At 40.2% G+C, this 18,335-nt stretch overlaps 1 protein-coding gene across 7 annotated transcripts in view; it reads left to right on the forward strand.

The window, feature by feature from the left end:
* Positions 1-11,944, forward strand: part of MCTP1 (multiple C2 and transmembrane domain containing 1) — a 653,067-nt gene extending 641,123 nt beyond the window's left edge. For all 7 annotated transcript variants that reach the window (XM_056112545.1, XM_056112546.1, XM_056112548.1 and 4 more), the window contains 2 exons: positions 8,109-8,206; positions 9,907-11,944. In XM_056112545.1, the coding sequence (XP_055968520.1) occupies positions 8,109-8,206; positions 9,907-9,978 (170 nt within the window). In that variant the 3' untranslated portion in view covers positions 9,979-11,944. The remainder of the gene's footprint in view (positions 1-8,108; positions 8,207-9,906) is intronic.
* Positions 11,945-18,335: the final 6,391 nt, after the last annotated feature.

An 18,335-nucleotide genomic window follows, 5' to 3' on the forward strand; every position in this document is an offset into this window, starting at 1 on the left:
TTTGATCTGTGAAGGCGTGAACTTGAGCATGAGATGAACCTACAACTACCTTAGCTTGAAGTGTATCTTTGTGATTTCCTCAGCACACTCTTTGATTGTAAATGGTTTTCAATAGTTGGAGGGGTGACAAGATCTATCATTGTCCCAAAGGGAAGTAACTCCACCAGCACCAAGTTTCAGGCTGAGTAGAAGTCAGATCCTCAGTCAGCAGCGGCAGGAATAAAAATGAATCTGTCTGTCTATCTCTCTCTCTCTCTCTCTCTCTCTATCTATCTATCTATCTATCTATCTATCTATCTATCTATATGTATGTATGTATGTATACACTTGTGGGACTTAAAGTGTAAACTTTACTGGCAAGTGGCCCCAGGTGATTTAACACTGGCAGCTGCAAAATATCGAAGCCTTACCTGAATGCATATGTTCCTGTCTAGCTGATACTAAATGAGGCAAAAGGAGAACACAGAGATGGCATGCACAGGTTTGTTTTTTTTTTCCTGAGGCACATCTGTAGTTTCCTATGTGTGGGCTGAGCTTTAAGCCTCGATAAGCAAATACATCTCTTTTGCAGAAGATGTTGAATGTATTTTCACTCTGGTATCTCTAGGAGCCTACTAAGAACTACTTTTTATTTGTTTGGGGCCACCCCTGGCTGTGCTCCAGAACTAGCTCTGTTTACAACCAGCATACCCCTGGCTCTGTGCTTAGGGATCATGCCTGGCAGGGCTCATAGGACCATGTATATGTGACGCCAGGGTTGGCTTCATGCAAGGCAAATGTCTTAACTACTGTACTATTTCTCCAGCCTCTCTTCTATTTTTATTATCCCGTGTGATTTAGCATACAAATTCTCCTGTAGACCAAAGCCAGTAGAGAGTTATCTACCAGGATGGGAGTACAAAGACGGGGGCACCAGAATAAAAAGACACTGCACCAGATATGTGCCAGAGCAACATTCAGGGAGATACCTATGCTCTGGGGTACACCCATGAACTCTGAAAATAGCCAAAATCTCTACAAAGGATAATAGTGAGCTCAAAGGTAGGTATCTAATTAGAAGTTCTTTGAGTTGCCCCCTCCCCCCCACAAGCGGCTCTCGAACAAGGCCATGGCCCCAGAGGCACACGGACCTTCCTGCAGCTTCTGGAAGAAATGTGAATGGACTATACATGAAGCTATGGCACTGTACCCCCCCAGGGAGGGAAAGGGTGTCTGTCTCTTTCACCTTTTTCCACCCTGGTGGCAGGGTGGCCGATGCCTCAGAGCTTATTAGACAGCCAGGTATGAGCCAGCGGTGATGGGGCAACTGTGGCCTCATGGGATGGGGGGGGGGGGGGGGCGGAAACAGCACGTCCTTTTTGCCCCACGGAGACCACAAGTTGCCCCCCACGAGCAGCTCTCTAGCATGGCCATGGCCACAGAGGCACACAAACCAGTCTCGGAACTATGTGGCTTTTGGCAGAAATCCCTTCAGACTTAATTAGTAAAATATCAGAAATCCAAAATCGACATCCTATGGTCTTCATAAGCAGCAATAGAAAGCAAATTATTTCACAATGCCTTTTCAGCAGTTCCGATTGTTGGGGGGAAATTCCAGATAATAATGGTGCATCTTTTGTCAAAATAATGAATGTAATCAAAGTAAGAGAGAGTTAAGTGGAAATCATCTGCCTCACAGGCATGGGGAGGGGTGGAATGGGGGGTATATCGGGGTTCTTGGTGGTGGAAAATACGCACTGGTGAAGGGATGGGTGATGATCATTGTATGACCAAGACTTAAACCTGAAAGCTTTGTAACTGTTCTCACGGTGATTCAATAAATAAATTAAAAAAAAAATTAGAAGTTCTCCCCTCAGGCTGTAGCTAGGATAAGCTCATTGCTATCTTTCCACATGAGTTCCTAAGTCTGTTGTGTCTTGTATCTTTAAGGTTGTTGTGGTTTTAAGAACTAATTCCCTGTAGGTTTAAACTGGGGAATCCTAGAGTGTAAGTCTCTAAACATGAGCATGGTCAGAGAGCACGGGGCTTAGCCGTGGTGTGGTGGTGGTGGTGGTGGTGTGTGTGTGTGTGTGTTTGTGTGTGTATGTGTGTGTGTGTGTGTGTGTGTGTGCATGCATGCACACACGTATGGTCCCTGATAGCTGTGAAAACTCCTCTCCAGAAGACAAGGGCACTATGGTGTGTGGTGGAGGAGAATTATGACAGCGAGTATAAATATGACACTTGCTGAGATTTAGAGGCCAAAAAGAAAAAGGCAGCAAGGAGAGCAAGGCAGAATGCGATGATGATACCAGCCAGCTTTGGTCTCCAGAGAGCCTTGCAGAGGACCCATGAATGTGTTCCGAAGTAGGTATGTGTCCCTTGGCTTAGAGTTAAGGACAAATAATTATATCTCACATGAAGTCTGGGTAGCTTGTGATCCTCTCAGCCAATTTGATCCCTGGAGACAAAGGCTTAGGGCCTATAAGAACCCTTTTCTACCTGTTTCAGTGTAATTTGTTTTTGTCCTTGATTTTCGAGTTGTATGACATTGTTGTATGACACACCGACATTGCCGAGTTGCTGGTCAATTATTAGTTCTTTCTCAGTGAGATTTCATATGGAGGGATATATTAGGAAGAGGTTAAGTTCAGGGTGTTCCTACGGTGCCATCTTTACTGGTTTCCCTTTTAAAAGCAGATGAGTTTTTTATTTTTTGAGTGGAATGGAGGTGAGTTGCTTTTAGGTAAGGCGTATAGTTAGTAGACATACAATCTTGATATTTTTTTTCAAATTTACTCAAAATAGCAAAAGACTGCCAGTTTTTGGTTTTTTTTTTAATTTTATTTATTTATTGAATCACTGTGGGAAAGGTTACAAAGCTTTCAGGTTTATGTCTCAGTCATGCAAATATCAAACACATTTCCCTTTACCAATACTTATTTTTTACCATGAAGAACCCCAATAAAACCCCACACCCCACCCCTCCCCGTCCCTGTGGGGCAGATGAATTCTAGTTAACACTCTATCCGCTTTGATTAGATTGTTTCAATAAAAGATTCACCACTATTATTTAGAGTTTACCCCCCCCCCAAATCAGACATGCTGAAAAAGCATTGTGAGGTGATTTGCTTTCTACAGCTGGGTTCAAGAATTAAATGTTGGTTTTGGATTTCTGCTATTTTACCTATTGACCCTGGAAGTATTTCTACTGAAAGTCAGATAGTTAAGAAATTGGTTTCTGTGTTCTGGAGTCGTGGCCGTGCTGGAGAGCCGCTCGCGGGGGGCAACCGGTGGCCTCGGTAGGGCGTGAAGGGCGGAGCGAAACGCCCCCCTTCCCATGAGGTTTTAGTCGCCCCCACACTCCCAGCTCATACCTGCTGTCCACAAGGCTCCCATGTGGCCGCCATCTTTCTTTCCAGAGAGGAGAGGGCGAATGGGGCAACACCCTTTCCCCTCCGGCAGACTTGATGGGCTGGATCAACGCATAGTCCGTTCACTTTTCTGCTCCAAGCTGCTGGGTTCTGCATTAAGTCCTTGTGCTTCTGGGGCCATGGCCGTGCTGGAGAGCCGCTCGCGGGGGGCGACTGGTGACCTCGGTAGGGCGTGAAGGACGGACCGGAACGCCCCCCGACCCATGAGGTTTTAGTCGCCCCCACTCCCCCGGCTCATACCTGATGTCCACAAGGCTCCCATGTGGCCGCCATCTTTCTTTCCAGAGGGAGGAGGGCGGAAGGGAGCAACACCCTTTCCCCTCTGGGCAGAAATGATTGCCTGGATTAACGCATAGTCCTTTCACTTTTCTGCTCCAAGCTGCTGGGTTCTGCATTAAGCCCTTGTGCTTCTGGGGCTGTGGCCGTGCTGGAGAGCCGCTCATGGGGGGCAAGTGGTGACCTCGGTAGGGCGTGAAGGACGGAAAGACTGCCAGTTTTTAAATAAATAATTAAATAGTTTTGAAGATGGCAACACTGAACTCACCTCCTTCACTGAACACACCAAATCCAGAGCTAAATTTGATACAAATCCTCTTGGGGTTAGGGGTATCTAAGTGATGAGTACACATACCCCACCTACATGGGCTACTTCAATCCTCGGAAACTGTACTAAGTCCCTAAAATGTCTGGTAGTAAAAACCAACATATATATTTAAAGGGACTAAGGCCAACATGGGGAACTATGAAAAAAAAACCTTTGAGCCACACTTGGAAGTGCTCAGAGGTTATTCCTGGCTCTGTGCTCAGAGATAACTCTTGGTTGTGCTGGGGAACCATACAAGGTGCCAGAGATTAAACTTGGGTTGGTGGTGTGCAAAACAAGCACACTACTGGCTCTAGTCCCTGTTTTCAAAGAGCAGTTGAGAACAGGGTTACGATCATGGCATAGTAATGTTTATGCTTTTGGTGTACAGAGTTACTGTAGCCCCCTCACCACCATAAAGTGCCCAAGACTCTACCACTATCCTATGTATTTCTCTCTATGTGTCCCCTGCTCCCTCACTGCTTGGTAGCCCTAGGTTTGTATTTTTTCTTTTTTTCTCTTTTTTTTATTATTTATTTATTTTTATTTATTTTTTATTATAAAATTTTTAGTAGTGAGACATCATGTGGTACAGTTGCAGACTTACACATTTTTGTGCTTGGGTTTCACTTATACAATGATCAAACACCCATCCATCCACCAGTGCCCATTTCCCACCATCACGGATCCCAGTATCACTCCCACCCGCCATCCCCCCATCCCACCCTGTCTCTGTGGCAGGGCATTCCCCTCCATTCTCTCTCTCCTTTTGGGTGTCGTGGTTTGCAAAAGAAACATTGAGTGGCAATCATGTTTGGTCTATAGTCTACTTTCAGCATGCTTCTCCCATCCTGGGAGTATCCTCCCAACACCCTTTATTTGGTGTTCCCTTATTTATCTGAGCTCCCTTTCCCCCTAGTATGTGTGGTTGGCCTCCAAGTCAAGGAGTAAAGTTTCTGGTACTAATCTGGCCATTCTTGGGTGTTAGTTTCCTATTGTTACTTTATGTTCCCCAGATGAATGCAATCTTTCTATGTCTATCCCTTTCTTTCTGAGTCATTTTGCTTAGCATGATACTTTCCATGTAGTACCACTGTATGTAAATTTCGTGACTTGTCTTTTCTAACAGCTACATAGTACTCCACTGTGTAGATGTACCAAAGTTTCTTTAACCAGTCATCTGTTCTCGGACACTCAGGTTTTTTCCAGATTCTGGCTATTGTAAAGAGTGCTGCTATGAACAGACAATTGTAGATGTCACTTCGACTATATTTTTTTTGCCTCTCTGGGATATATTCCGAGGAGTGGTATTGCTGGATCAAATGGGAGCTCAATTTCTAATTTTTTGAGAATCATCCATACTGTTTTCCAAAAGGGCTGAACCAGTCGGCATTCCCACCAGCAGTGAAGGAGGGTCCCTTTCTCACCACATCTGCTTCTGCACCAGTTGCTTTTGTTCTTGTGGATGTGGGCCAGTCTCTGTGGTGTGAGATGGTATCTCATTGTGGTTTTGATCTGCATCTCCCTGATGATTAATGATGTGGAACATTTTCTCATGTGCCTTTTAGCCATTCAGATTTCTTCTTTGTGAAATTTTCTATTCATTTCATCTCCCCATTTTTTGATGGGGGTGAATGTTTTCTTTTTGTGGAGTTGAATAAGTACTTTGTATATCCTTGAAATTAACCCCTTAACCTTTTTTAAGGCACTGTGATTTACAAAGTTACTAGTAATACATCTGTTTTCAGCACACACTGTTCCAACACCAACCCCACCACCCATGTCCTCTTTTCTCCATCAGTATTCCCAGCTTCCCTCATACTTCCCAGCCTATCCCCCCTGGCAGGCATACAACAATTTTTTCATATTACTTGCCCCAACAAAACTTAAAGAAATGGCAAATGGGATTATCAGAAAATAAATCAGTAAAAGTCAATATGTGATGTTTGATTGCTGTATGATTTTCACCTATGTAGAGGAATTCAAATCATTCAGTGTTATATAGTATATTGTTCATTCTCACTTACATAACTAAGTTTTCAACTCTGACATCTAAAATATATTGCATTAAGTTTTATTTTGTATTCAAATGTTACTGTGGTAATTATCATGTTTTTTTCTGTCATAAATAAAGCTTTAAAAAATTCTGTGCTAATATATTTTAGTTTCCATGAAATAAGCTAGACCTTCACATGTAAAATTTAGTAAGAGTTAGGAGAATTAAGAAAATTTAAATGGGAAATATGAATAGGCCTATACTAGTACAAAGTATTTTATCTCGAGGTAATATTGTTTTATGTCAGAAAATATGCTATAGATACTGCTGCATTAATAAGTAAAAGATTGTAATAAAATACCTTTACCTTATCTCTGGATTTAAAAAAATGATCAGATATAGAACCATCAATATAAATGTGACATTAATTATCGAAAATACATAAAATCCCTTAGCAAACTAGGGGTAAACATACTTCAGCTATTAGAGGGTAAATATATGCACCAATAGTGAGTACCATACCTAATGCCATGTGATGAGAAGTTTTTCCTGTCCTTTAAATGTGCGCTTTTAACACTTCTTCCAAAACTGGTTGCTAGGTCATGAATTGCCTAAGCTGTTGCCTGTCCATGAAGTTCTGTATCATTTCTTCAAATCTGAAAGAAAATCTAGCTGGGTAGAGTAATCTTGGTGAGGTGTTCATTTTGGTGGGTTTTTGTACTGTATCTCTCCATTCTCTTCTGACTCATAGAATCTCATTTAATAGATCTGCAGTAAATTTTATGGGCTTTTCTTTGTAAGTTCCTTTTCTGATCTTGCTGCTTTCAATTCAATTTCCATATCTTTAGATTGTATCATTTTGAGTACTGTATGTCTTGGAGATTTCCTAGTTGAGCCCACATTTTTACCGGGACCCTTTGGGCCTCTTGGATCTATATTCCTCAACCCTGAGAAATTCTTATCGATGATTTCTCTATTAGTTTATTACATTTGCCATCCTGTTCTTCAAGGATTCTGATGATTCTTATATTGTTCCCTTTGAACTCTTCCATTGTTCTCTACTATGCTGTTCATTTCTTTTTAGATAACTTCCCACCTTCTGATGTTTCCCACAAAGGTCTCCTCCTTTGGAGCTCCTTGATCTTTTGCTCAGCTGCCCATATTCTGCTATTCAGAGCTTATATTGATTTTTTTTATATATATCACCTACCATGCTCTTCATTTCTCTTATCTCTGATAATAGATTTTTTCTTTTGACTCATACTTTCTTGTGTTTTGCTACCAGTTCCTTCATTTATTTGAACTCACTGAACATTCTCATCGTGGTGTCACTAAAGATATTGTCTAAGGATTTACTGAACTGGTTGGTGGTATTTATGTCTTTAGTGATACCATTTTTGCTCACTGAGCTTAGTTGACTGCCACGTGTTTGGTTGTCTAGTGTTCTTGCTGTACTGGAGTTGAGTCTTTGTAGTTAGGCCTCCTGAAAGATGCTGAAGGATTAGGCTGCGGTTGCTTGCTTGCTTTTTGCCCATCTTCACTGAATGATCAAAAATAGAACTGTGAGCAGACTGTAGTTTGTTGACCAGATCTGCCACATGGCTGCATAAGCAACTGTGCACTTCCGGGGCTGTAGTGTGGGCTTGTGGTGTGGTGCAGGTTGGGTGCAGACGCTGCTGGGTCCTCACCAGGAGGGAGAGGCTCTGCCTTCCATTCAGAAGTAGGCTCAATGCTGGATGTCAGCTATACTTCCCCAAATCCAAACTTCCCCATGTGCTTTATATATTATATATGAAATATATATATGTATGTATGTATATATATATATATATGTTTTGATAGGTACGTTTGTAGAAATTTTTTCCTGTTGGGGAAAAGTCACTGAAGTAGAATATACTGTCGCCATTGAGTTGGGAAGAAGGAAAACAGAGAAAGAAGGAAAGAGGAGATGAAGAAAAGGAGGGAAGGAGAAAACTGGTTTTATTGGTTCACTCAGTCAAGGTTAAAAGGCAGCTCCATCTGTCTTCAAATCACTGCAACACTTTTGCCGGAAATATGTTTTCTGTAACTCTAAACTTTGAAAATTTCAATAATGTTTGATCTTTCACGTTTTCAGGTATCAATAAATTTACAAAAAAACTTCGAAGTCCTTATGCGATTGATAACAACGAACTACTTGACTTCCTTTCCAGAGTTCCTTCAGATGTACAAGTGGTATGTAGGTTTCATTATTATTCTTTTAGTGCAGTATGGTATTAAGTTTTAACTTTTATATCCTTTTAATTTTAAAACGTTTTAGAAGAACCAGGTGAAGTTAATAAAGCCTGTAGCAGATGTGGCCATATAGGAATTTAGTGCACTTGGGGTGTTATCCAAGAACTTCTTATGGAGACTGGGGGAAGGAAATGTGTGTGTGGCGAGGGGGGGGGGGGGGTTGCACCAAAAACTATCAAGGCAGTAGGCAGAATTTTTTTCTGAGAAAGGGAAGCCATCATTACTTAGACAGGAGGAAACAGGTATATTAGATGATCAAAGCAAAATGTGCTACTAGACATTTGAGAGGCAAAACTTCTTTACAGAATTTGCACAAATTAAGTGAATGAAGGAAGAGCGGTTGCTCTGTGATAACGTGGGCACATTTTACTCCTTGAAACTGCTTTAAGATGATGTTTATCAACCATTAACTGTTTCAGAGTAAAATAAGAAAGGATTCTGTCAAAATCTTGAAGCTGGGCTGCAGAGATACTTTAGTTGAGTTTTGATATCAGAGAATGACTGGATGGGAATTAAGTATATATTGTAGCACTGTAACACTGTCCTCCCATTGTTCATTGACTTGCTCGAGCAGGTACCAGTAATTTCTCCATTGTGAGACTTGTTGTTACTGTTTTTGGCATATAGAATATGCCACGGGGAGCTTGCCAGGCTGTGATGTGCGGGTGGGATACTCTCAGTAGCTGTTGGGCTCTCCAAGAGGGATGGAGGAATCAAACAAGGGTCGGCCACATGCAAGGCAAATACCCTACCCACTGTGTTATCACTCCAGCCCAAGTATATATTAAAGTATATATTAAGTATATATTTTATTTTTTTTATTAGTGAGACACCATGAGGTACAGTTGTAGACTTACAAGCTTTTGTGTTTGGGTTTCAGTTATACAATGATCAAGTACCCATCTCTCCACTAGTGCCCATTCTCCACTACCAATAAACCAAGTAGCCCTCCCACCAACCCTCATCCCCCCTATCCTGACCCACCTCTATGGCAGGGCATTCCCTTTTGCTCTCTCTTTCCTTTAGGGTTTTGTGGTTTGCAATAGAGGTATTGAGTGGCCATCGTGTTCAGTCTATAGTCTATTTTCAGCACACATCTCGCATCCTGAGCGAGTCCTCCAAACACCCTTTACTTGGTGTTCCTTTCTCTATCTGAGCTGCGTTTTCCACCAGCATATGCTGCCGGCTTCCAAGCCGTGGATCAGACCTCCTGGTACTTATCTCAAGTATTCTTGGGTGTTCATCTCCCATTCTGTTTAAATATATATATACATATATATATATTTAAAAGCCTAAGTATATATTAAAGAGGCAAAAGATAAACTGCAAAATACCTTGAGATGGTAAAATAGCCTTTCAAACTAGATGGGGATGCTTTGGTTTTTAATGTTACATGTTCTGTACAGTGGAGATCCCCGCCGGTAACCAAAGTTCCCATCCGGCACTCATGTAGATGCTGGCGGGACTTCCCTTCTGACTCCTGCTCTATCATTCCATTGTTTTCTGCATCCCAGCTGCAGATCTCAACTTCCAGAATGAATGTTTTTTTCCCCCAAGCACAGCCTCTCATTCCTCTGCTTTCCTTCCTTTGCCAGAAAGTGGCCACCTGACCAGTCTTTCTCTGAACTCTGTTTAAACAGGTGCAATACCAAGAACTGAAACCAGATCCTTCTCATAGCCCATGTAAAAGGAAGAAAAACAATCTGGGCTAGCCAACTCCCAGCACTGAGGAGACCAGCATCTGTTGGGAAAGATGAAAGAAAAAGCCTCCGCCTCGGCAGCATTCCCTTTCTTTCTACTTTTTATTTATTTTGACTTCTTTTTTTTAAAAAAATCATGATCGAGAGAATTTGTAAATAGTGTACAAAGGCATATGTCTTTGAAAATATACTTCCATTGTACATAATCAATTTGATAAAGGCTTAGCTACTGTTGCGTGAAAGATCTGTTAACTGTGGATCATACTAGAACACAGTGGGTCAAGAAATATAAGAATGGCGATATTAGAAGCTACATACTTCTCTAATTACAAGTGAAAGAGCCAGAATATTAGATTAGATGCTCAGCTGTGCTGATTAAATCAACATGAAATGTAAATGTCTATTTAGGTTTTTATTTTTAATGTAACTTTTTTTTATCTGAAAGTAACCCATTACAGTTTCTATGTTTTATACATTTTAAAAAAGAGGGAGGGGGATCCCGGAAACCTGAAAAATGGAACAGATGCATTTCAATTTAACAAAGATTCTGTCTTCAAATCCTGACATTCATTCCTGTGCAGATTATTTGGGTATAACTTGTGTGATTTGAAGTTAATGAGTGAAGGTACACTCACCTCTCAGAGAATTTTTCACACTCTGACGTCCTACAGAGAACTTTCAAACCTTCTATCATTCCATTAAAAACATTTCAACAGGTCTACACATAAATACTGCCAGATTTATAAATGATTGCCTATCTGACTTTTTATATATGCCACTCCTTTATACCATGTTAGCAAATTGTAGTACCCCAGTTCAGTTGACAAAGATACTAGCAAACTAAATTTGTGTGACTTTTGGTGTCAGATTATTCCTCTGTGCATCTAAAAAAGTTATTACTCGAGTGTTCTAGCAGAGAAAAAAAAATCTGCTTTCTCATTAGGTTATTGAAATGCTTTAATGCATACTACAATTTTTATTATTAGTGTGAATTTTAATGTAGAGGAGAATGCAGTGTGCTATGTGATATGCCAGTGTTACATTCATTTCTGGAAAAAATAATCATTCTTGAGAATATGAATGCATGAAAACCTATTTTGTATAATAAATTGCTTATGAGGAGGGGGAATTTGCCTTCAAAAAGTTTCACTACTTACTATAGACTCTATACTTAAAAATTGCATTTCCTTATGGTAGCTTTTGTATCTAACTCCCTGTTATATCAAGGGAATATACCATTGGAGGGAGCATTTGGTGAGGGAGGATGTCTTACTTCCCTGAGTTGTAGGGGATTTAGCTTGTTTGAAATCGTTGCAGACAATGTTTTGCACTACTTTATTAATAATAGACTAGGGAAGGTGGAGGTTTATTGCTAGAAAAAAATGTAGAAAAGCCTGAGGAGCAAGTAATATATATTTCACTATAAAGGAAGGTTCTTTAGAAAATATTCTTTAAAAATGAATTTAATCTCATCAAAACTAATTTTTAAAGTATTTTTATTTTAAAGCTACGTTGTTAAATACTATTTCTTATGATAGAAATATTTTGATGTTTATATACTATGCCTGAAAGAATGTCAATTAAATTCCCTTTCTACAGAAAGGCTTGACCTCAAAAAATGCTCTATTTAGCGTATCATGTTTATAATGACATGCTCACATCTCCATACTATCACTGTTCGTTGCTAAAACATAGTATTCCATGAAGTCGATGTTACTACAGAAAGTTTACTGATGGGATAATTGGTGTGACATAAATTTTGATTATACCTTGTGTGAGAGTTATGTTCTGTGCCGACAGTGTCTACTCAAATGTCTACGGGCAGGCCTGATACTCTACAACTTCAGATGTACCTGGTGGATAGTAACCATTAACAGATGACTAATTTCTGTTTCATTCGATCAAATTTCAGATGTTTAGTTCAATGGTAATGTTGACTATACACTCGCTGCATTAAATAAAAAATCTTTTCTATGTATAGCACTGCTCCTTTTTCCACCCACCCCCCCCTTTGGCAACTGAGGGTTGAGTGATGATTCTGTGACTATTTTTATAAATGATACTTCACTTAAGTAATCCAGGTTTGGGTTGGATAAACAAGGATTCCCTGACTATTGGATTAAACTTAATGCCTTCAGAGGGGTGACTCTCAAAGAAGCTGGTAGAGGAGAATAGTTAGTCACAAAAGTGATATTCAAGGGGGCCAAAGAGAGAGTACAAAAATTAAGGCACTGAGGTAACATGCCACTGTGACAACAATGGTTTAAGTCCCGGCACCACATGAGTCCCCGTGCACAGAGATGCATGTGGCCCCCGAGTACAACCGGGTTTGGCAAAAACACAAAACCTAGTGATTTTCAGCAATCTTCTTTGCTTTCATTTCTATTAAATAAAATCCACTCACACTCAAAACTAGAGGTGTTCTAAATAGGTTAGCTATTTCAGATTACACTTGTTAAGTGTTCCTAAATGTTTATAATATTTCTGCATTTCGTATCCACTTAATATTAAAAAAATCTAGGTGATGGGTGTGATGTTGTAATTGTGTGCATGAGACAGTTACAAATAGTATTGTAAACTAGATTCACAATAAAAATTAAAAATGTATATATATATATATAGAGAGAGAGAGAGAGAGAGAGAGAGAATATATTGCTGCTAGTCCAGAAATCTAAATGAAGAAAATCACCATTATGCTTCTTACAAAAGTGTCATGTATCATTAAATTTAAATGCTTACTTGAATTCTGGGACTTCAAATGTTGAATGTGTGTATGGAGAGAGAGAGAGAGAGAGAGAGAGAGAGGAGAGAGAGAGCAGATACATAGCTACTAGCTTGATTAGAGTATCTAGGATCAGCCTTTTCTGTTTAGTTAAGTATGAGTTAAAACCACATTAAATGATAATATAATGAATTCTTAGACTCTTGCTTGACATTCCTTTGTATGCAAGTATACAAACACTGTGCCCAAACGTGTGTACTGTCCCGTCAAAGTAACAACCAAAGCAACCAAAGGAAAGGGGTCGCCTTCCACTGAGAAGTGTGGGGTCTCTGGGATTTAAAAAGTACCAAGAAAAATCTCTCATTACCTAAATATAGGTAAAGGTAAAGGCCCTCCCGTTGTTCATCGATTTGCTCGAGCGGGCCCAGTAACGTCTCCATTGGAGATTTTGTTGTTACTGTGTTTGGCATATCAAATACGTCACGGGGAGCTTGCCAGGCTCTGCCGTGCAGGCGAGATACTCTCGGTAGCTTGCCGGGCTCTCCGAGAGGGGCGGAGGAATCGAACTCGGGTTGGCCATGTTGGCTGCATGCAAGGCAAACCCCCTACCGCTGTGCTATCACTCCAGCCCTTACCTAAATAGTAATGTGAAAGTAAAAATCAAGTGTCTAAAGTAGCTACATGATGAAGAAAACAAGAACATTGTTAAAAAGTCTGCTGGAATTTAAAGATTTGTCTATTTTTCAAAAAAAATATTTAAGAACCAAAACACCAAAATCTTAACAAATATGTAATTGATTGGGACCTTCTTTCATTCTACACAAACAAAAACATTCAAGAACAAAAAATGTTCTATTGCATGTACTAGTAATATTTTTGTACGCATGCTTTTTATTTGTATCAGGCTGTTTAGTCTTCATAAGCCAATGAAATATTTTGAGTCCATTAAAGAAAAAGGTTGCCAAGTGGCAACTGTTGGTCTATTTTAGTCACTAACATGGCTGCTCTATTAAACAGAAAGTTTTATCTGTATTAAGTAAAGTAAGTAAAAGTAAAGGCCCTCCCGTTGATCGTCGATTTGCTCGAGCGGGCCCAGTAACGTCTCCATTGGAGACTTTGTTGTTACTGTGTCTGGCATATCGAATACTCCAACTCCAAAATGACATGAATCAACTCAAGGCCCTTGATTTTGCCACCAGTGGTTAGTGAGTTTAGGGAAGATGCTAACTGCAAAGAAAGGTGCACAGGCAGCACATGATCTAGGTCTCTCTAAATGATCTCTCACTAAAGAGAATGAGACAGCAATTAAGAATCACAGAGATCGGGGCTGGAGCAATAGCACAGCGGGTAGGGCGGTTGCCTTGCACGCGGCAGACCCGGTTTGATTCCCAGCATCCCATATGGTTCCCAGAGCATCACCAGGAGTAATTCCTGAGTGCATGTGCCAGGAGTAACCCCTGTGCATTGCCGGGCGTGACCTCCCCCCGCCAAAAAAATCACAGAGATCTGTTTTGCAAACCATAATTCCCAGTTAGGGGTGGAGGACAGGGAGGTGAGAGAGAGAAGGAAAGAGCCTGTCATAAAACCATGCTGGGGCAGGAGGGAAACGGGGGCCATTGGTGGTGGAAATGGATGCTGGTGGAGGAATGGGTGTTGGATTATTGTGTGATTGAAACCTGATCATAATTTTTAATTATGTATTTCATGATGACTCAAAAAAAAGTTAAAACTGGGGGAAAAAAGAATAAAAAAGAATAAGATAGCTGGACCACAGAAGGGTGAGGAAAAAAAGTTCCAGTATTTGTCTTGATTGAGATGGCTTAGTATTTGAGTTTTTATGATTCAATGTTTTGATACTACAGAGAATATAGATTTTTAACTAAACTCTACATTGCTCTCGGAAAACAATATAAGTAGTGATTAGTACCACCGCAAAGCAAAATTTGTGTATGATTTGTAATACTGAAATAATAGAAAACAATATATTGCAGTGAAGAATAAACTCTTCTTCAGAGTTTATTGGGCCGGTGAGAGTGTAAGAGGTAGGCACCTACCTTGCACAGTTTGATCCCTGGCAGACCATTTGGTCCCCTGAGCCCTGCCAGGAGTGATCCCTGAGCAGAGAGCCAGGAGTATGCACTGAGTACTGCCAGGTGTTGTCCCCCACACAAACAACCAAATAAGTATTAATAAATTCTTAAAAACAATCAGAAGTTTTGGTCTGTTCTGCTAAATATTAGGCAGAGATTTGCGATTTGCTATTACTCACAGAAGCAGCAGCTCACTTGAAACGACCTGATATTATGGTGTAACTATTTGCTTCTTTATTTTTGTCTAAGAAATCTTACTTCAGATTCCATAACAGAACTGGCAAATCACATAGACACATATGTGTCTCAGAAGGAATTCGCCTAGAAAATAATACTGCATCAGTTTAATGATGCAGGTTTTAAATAAACTTAAGTGAGGCCTCGCTTTATTTGTTTGCACATGTTGAACAATACTCTTCAATTTCTCTGCTGGTTAAGAAAAATGTACTTTCAAAAATAAGGGAAAAGATGGGGGCCAGGGAATAGCTCAAAGGGCTGGGACAAGTGCTTTGCATGTGCAAGTTCGAGTGTGGTCTCTATTATCAAATGCACAGCTGGAACCACCCGTCAGTCTGAACATCTCTGTGGGGCCCTGCCTGCACCGCCCCCCTCCTCACCCACAACCCATGCCACAAAAGAAACAAGAGAAATCCTTTCTCGGGGGACGTTATCTGCCACTTAATAATTTTTTTTTTTTTTGCTTTTTTGGGTCACATCTGGAGATGCACAGGGGTTACTCCTGGCTCTGCACTCAAGAGTTACTCCTGGCAGTGCTCAGGGGACCATATGGGATGCTGGGAATCGAACCCAGGTTGGCCGCGTGCAAGGCAAACGCCCTACCTGCTGTCTATCTCTCCAGCCCCTGCCACTTAATAATTTAACCAAGAATCAGACACAAACTTTTGTGGAGTGAAGAACCAATTCCTCAGATGATTCTTAGTGCATTCTGATGCTAAAATAAACCGCACACATGTACTTCATCTCAAACGATTGCTTTTGTATGAAAGTTCTTCAAATGATAAAATCAAAGTGACTTTTTTTTTAGATCTATAGTAAAAGGGTCTGGAGCGATAGCACAGTGGTAGGGCGTTTGCCTTCCACGCAGCCAACATGGCCGACTCGAGGTCGATTCCTCCACCCCTCTTGGAGAGCCCAGAAAGCTACCAAGAGTATCTCGCCTGCAGACAGAGCCTGGCAAGCTACCTGTGATGTACTCAATATGCCAAACACAGTAACAAGTCTCACGAAGGAGACATTACTGGGCCCACGCGAGCAAATCGATGAACAACGGGAGGACCGTGACCATAGTAAAAGAAAATTTTTTGTTTTGGGGTCACACCTGGGGCTACTCAGTGCTTACTCCTGGGTCTTTGCTCAGGGATCACTCATGGAGGGCCTGGGGAACCACATGGGGTACCAGGGATCAAACCTGGGTCAAGGCAAATGCCCTACTGGCAGTGCTATCACTCTGGCCCTGAAAAGACTTGTGTGTGTGTGTGTGTGTGTATGTGTTTGAAGCAATATGGTTTTGTTGAAAAATTTTTTACTTAGAGAAACATGAGGGGAAGAGAACTCAAGCTTCTCCAGAGGGAAAAAAGCAGCAAATGGCTTTGGGAGGTTAGATGCAATTTCTCCAAAGTGCCTTGGTCTGCCTGTGCATACATAAAAGCCAATATGGCAGTTGAAGCAGGCAAAGTCTAGGCTCTTCCATATGCTTATCACCACCTCAACTGTTTCCTTTAGCTTCTCCTTTCCTGAGGGCTTCACCTTTGTCTGGGTGGTGCTTCTGTGTATGCATCTGGTGGTGCCTTGGAAGAAAAAAAATTTAGTATGATTACAGAGTAGTTAATTTGTCTTTGATAAATCTATTTCATCATTTTATCATTTTTTCCCCAGTTTCTTTCAGCTTTTCAGAGTTAAATCTGAAAAATAAGTCTGAGAACTCCTCAGGTTCTAAATATAGCTGAACAACAAATGAAGTAAATAAAGTTCTTTTCTCATTTTGTTACAATGTAGAAAAAAAAAAATCCAGTGTTGCAGTGGATTCAAGGACCTACTGGTTTAAAGTGGAACTTTGAAGAACCAAATGAGGGTGTAAGACCTTACTTTTAAAATCAGAAAAGCTTGATAGTGAAGGAATATTATCATGATTCCTCAAGGTTTCTGCATGAATAACTTTAATCTTTTGCAATTAATAATTCTACTGAAGAGTAATGATCCCATTCAACACTTGAAGCTCTACCTTAAAAGAGCATAAAATGAAAACAGGAGGGAGGGGCCGGACAAAGAGCACAGCAGCCCAAACACTTGTCTTCCACAGAGGCCCAGGTTCCATCCCCAAGGGCTCCCAGGAGTGATCCTTGAGCCCAGAGCCAGGAGTAGGCCTTGAGCACTATGGGATGTGTCCTTAACCCATGTCCCCAAATAAAATAAAATAAAGACCGGAGAACAATACATTAAAATGGTAAATCCTATTTGAAGGAGACTACCATCAAAAGAACTGTGGATAGTATGTTTGTTATTTGGGATCTGCACCGAATGAAACTGTAATTTGGTAACTGTCTGACGTTTTAAAAGTGGTATGTGTGTGTGTGTATTTGTTTATAATGCTCAAAGGTTACTCCTGGCTCACTGCTCAGGGATCAACCCCTGGGGTACTGGGGATTGAACCCAGTTCGACTGTACCATAATTCCAGCTCAAGTGCTCTTTGTATTATCAAAAACCCTAGTAAAAGATAGTTATGTAAGAAAACTTAAAAAAAAAATTAAGACTAATTCTTTTACCAGGATCATTACTTCTGGAAGATAAATTTTACTGGTATTAAAAAGGCAAGCTACAATTCAAAGAAACATGATGTGAAAAATATCCAAAATTCTTTCACACGGCACCACTACTTTTAACAATCTATTTGCTTGCAAATCATTTTCTCTACAGACTCTTAGAAAAAAAATGAAATTTAGATATTCTATTTCTTAAAAAACACCTAAAAATAGTCAAGGAAAATGTTTTAGGGAACTAGCTTAGCCAGTTTATAAATGATTTTCAACCCCTTCTAAGTCCACTTTCTCTGTTAATGTGAATAAGCAGGGCTGAAAAGTATTTTGAAAAGGAGAACAAAAGAACCGAAGTTACTGAAAAATAAAATAGGAGAAATCGAGATTTGTCTAATATTGAGAAAGAGACTGGATCTTAGTTAAATTTACCTATTTTAGTTGACTCAAAAATGGTATTTCGGTTCTCTACTTTGGGATTTTCAACTAAATGAACTCAATTTCAACTAAATGAACTGGGATCTTAATTTCTTCAACATTATTACCATTTTCAAAGTCAGTCTATGCCTGAGATTAGACTAAATGCTTAGTTTTACACCTTCATTAATTTTCAAAGGATCAGTTCAGTGCAATCAACACATTAAACAGCATCCTCATTTTCATTAATCCAGTTTCCTATTTCCTATCTCTTTGCCTTTTGCCTTTATTATTTTGCCTTTTAAGTTTTCACAGAGATCTAGACATATATTTTAATTTTACCAAATTTTACCTAATGTTCTGTAATT

This window comes from Sorex fumeus, unplaced genomic scaffold (genome assembly GCF_029834395.1).
Source record: "Sorex fumeus unplaced genomic scaffold, SorFum_2.1 ptg000018l, whole genome shotgun sequence".
NCBI lineage: Eukaryota > Metazoa > Chordata > Mammalia > Eulipotyphla > Soricidae > Sorex > Sorex fumeus.